This window comes from Lolium perenne, chromosome 2 (genome assembly GCF_019359855.2).
Source record: "Lolium perenne isolate Kyuss_39 chromosome 2, Kyuss_2.0, whole genome shotgun sequence".
Taxonomy (NCBI): Eukaryota; Viridiplantae; Streptophyta; class Magnoliopsida; order Poales; family Poaceae; genus Lolium; species Lolium perenne.
Window position 1 is genome coordinate 71,246,783 of NC_067245.2, and position 2,897 is coordinate 71,249,679.

The window sequence follows — 2,897 nt, forward strand, 5'->3', positions numbered from 1 at the left end:
TCCTCACCGTGAACCAAGTGAAGCAAGTGTGCACCTCCAACGCCAACCCAATGCTATGGTTGGCCGTAGAAGACCTCCTATTCCTCCTCTAGCCGCAAGAGATGAAGGAGCCCCCCCTCGTAGAAGAAACTTGGAGGATGAAGAAAACATGTTTGGAAGACTCAAGTTCACCATGCCGAAGTTCAAGGGTGAAGAAGATGCCGAGGCATATCTCTCATGGGCACTCAAGGTGGACAAGATATTCCGCATCCACAACTACTCCGGCGCCAAGAAATTGGCTATGGCGTCTCTTGAGTTCGAGGATTATGCAAACACTTGGTGGGAGCAAGTACTCACTCTTAGGGAAGAAAAGGGTGACCCTCCAATTGACACTTGGGAAGACATGAAGAAAGAGATGCATGCTCGCTTTGTTCCAACGCACTACATGACCGACCTCTTCAACAAGCTCCAAAAGTTGAAGCAAGGCACCAAGACCGTTGAGGAGTTCTACAAGGAGATGGAGCTCACTATGATGCGAGCCAACATCCAAGAGTCCGAGGAACAAACCATTGCTCGTTTCTTCAATGGCCTCAATTACCCCATCAAGAGGATCGTCGAGTTCCAACCATACTCCAACATGGTTGAGTTGGTCCACCAAGCATCGAAGGCCGAGCGCCAAGTGATTGAGGACATCAAGTACTCCAAGGCCAAGACCTATTTCTCCTCCAAGCTCGCTACATCAACTCCTCCTACTACATCGACTCCTCATGCTACAAGTGCCAAGGCCGACGTGTCCTCTACAACATCCAAGAAACCGACTATCCAAAGTCGCATGAAGCAAACGGTCTCCTCCACCGCCTCCTCTAAGGCATCCACGGGACCATCTAGTGTCACTTGCTTCAAGTGTGGCACCCAAGGTCACAAATCATTTGAGTGCAAGAACACCAAGGTTATGATCACTATGGAGAATGGTGACATCGAGACGCTAGATGAAGATGAATACGAAGCCCTTGTGCAAGCCGCCGTGGAAAGTGAAGAAGCTTATGAGCAAGAAAGTGGAGAAGATCCTCTCTTATGTGAGCATGACCCAAGTCCCTCACTTGTGGTCACTAGGGTGCTAACAACACAACCTCATGCTATGGAAGAACAACGGTGCAACATCTTCCAAACCCGTGCCGGAATTGGTGGAAAGTCGATCAAGGTCATCATAGATGGTGGAAGTTGCCATAACCTTGCAAGCACCGAGTTGTGTGAGAAGCTCAACCTCACTCTCCGAAAGCATCCTCACCCTTACCATATTCAATGGTTGAGTGACAAGGGCAACGTCAAGATACAACATACCGTCACCGTCACTTTCAAGATTGGACCTTATGAGGACACTATTGAGTGTGACGTGGTACCCATGACGGTGTGCCACATGTTGCTTGGCCGCCCTTGGCAATATGACAAGAAGGCTATACATGATGGACTCTCCAACACATACACCTTCAAGGTCAACGACAAGAAGTTCGAGTTGCGCCCGATGACTCCTAGCCAAATCATCGCGGATAGTGCGAAGGCTTTAGCGAGGGCACAACTCCGCACCCACCATAGTGATATGAGAGGAGAGGGAGCGACCCACCACAAAGATAGTGAGCGCCACAAGCCATATATGAGTGAGTCCAAGAGTGTCCTTCTAGCCACCAAGAGTGAGTGGAGAGAGCTCCAAGAGAACCCATCCACCATATTGCACTATGTGCTCATATGCAAGGGACCCTCGTCGGCGACTAACGACTTAACCAACATTCCTCCGTCTTTGATGTCTCTTTTGCAGGAATTTCAAGACGTCTTCCCCGACGAGCTCCCTCATGGACTACCACCACTCCGAGGCATAGAACACCGCATCGACCTCATACCCGGCGCTCCGCTTCCAAACCGTGCCGCCTACCGCACCAACCCCGAAGAGACCAAAGAGATCCAACGCCAAATTCAAGATCTCCTCGCCAAAGGGTATGTCCGCGAAAGCCTTAGCCCTTGTGCGGTTCCCGTGATTCTTGTGCCTAAACCGGATGAGACGCAACGGATGTGTATGGATTGTCGCCCCATCAATGCCATTACCGTCCGTTACCGCCATCCCATTCCGCGTTTAGATGACATGCTTGATGAACTTAGTGGTGCCACGATTTTCTCTAAAGTCGATTTGCGTAGTGGTTACCATCAAATCCGCATGGCCATTGGTGATGAATGGAAAACGGCATTCAAGACCAAACTCGGTCTCTATGAATGGCTCGTTATGCCTTTCGGTCTTTCCAATGCTCCATCTACTTTCATGCGCCTCATGAATCACATCTTGCGTCCTCTCATTGGCAAGAGTGTGGTTGTCTATTTCGATGATATTCTCATCTATAGCAAAAGTCTCGAGGACCATGTGCAACATGTGAGAGAGGTCTTGTGCATCTTGCGCCATGAAAAGCTTTATGCTAACCTCCCCAAGTGCACCTTTGCTCAAAACAAATTGGTTTTCCTTGGCTTTGTGGTTTCCGCTAATGGGATTGAAGTTGATTCTTCCAAGGTGGAGGCCATCCATAATTGGCCTACCCCTACAAATGTTGGCCAAGTCCGAAGTTTCCATGGACTTGCCGGTTTCTACCGCCGCTTTGTGAAAGATTTTAGCACCATTGCTTGCCCTTTGAATGAGCTTACCAAGAAGAATGTTCCGTTTGTTTGGGGCAAGGCCCAACAAAATGCTTTTGATGAGTTGAAGAAACGCCTTACCGAAGCTCCCCTTCTTGTTCTTCCAAATTTTGCAAAAACTTTTGAGATTGAGTGTGATGCAAGTGGGCTTGGTATTGGTGGTGTTCTTATGCAAGAGGGCAAACCCGTGGCATACTATAGTGAGAAGTTAGATGGCGCATGCCTCAACTATCCTATATATGACA

At 48.9% G+C, this 2,897-nt stretch overlaps 1 protein-coding gene across 1 annotated transcript; it reads left to right on the forward strand.

Moving 5' to 3' along the window:
- Positions 1–811: 811 nt before the first annotated feature.
- On the forward strand, positions 812–1,749 carry LOC139835510 (uncharacterized). Its single transcript, XM_071825367.1, has 2 exons — positions 812–1,529; positions 1,730–1,749. Exons 1-2 carry the CDS (start codon positions 812–814, stop codon positions 1,747–1,749), a joined length of 738 nt encoding a protein of 245 aa, XP_071681468.1.
- Positions 1,750–2,897: the final 1,148 nt, after the last annotated feature.

Bases quoted from the DNA above. Each gene is read 5' to 3' on its own strand.
- LOC139835510 (XM_071825367.1), top strand. From the start codon at position 812: ATGAAGCAAACGGTCTCCTCCACCGCCTCCTCTAAGGCATCCACGGGA. The intron at 1,530-1,729 runs GTGCGAAGGCTT...CTCATATGCAAG, and splicing joins TAGCCAAATCATCGCGGATA to GGACCCTCGTCGGCGACTAA.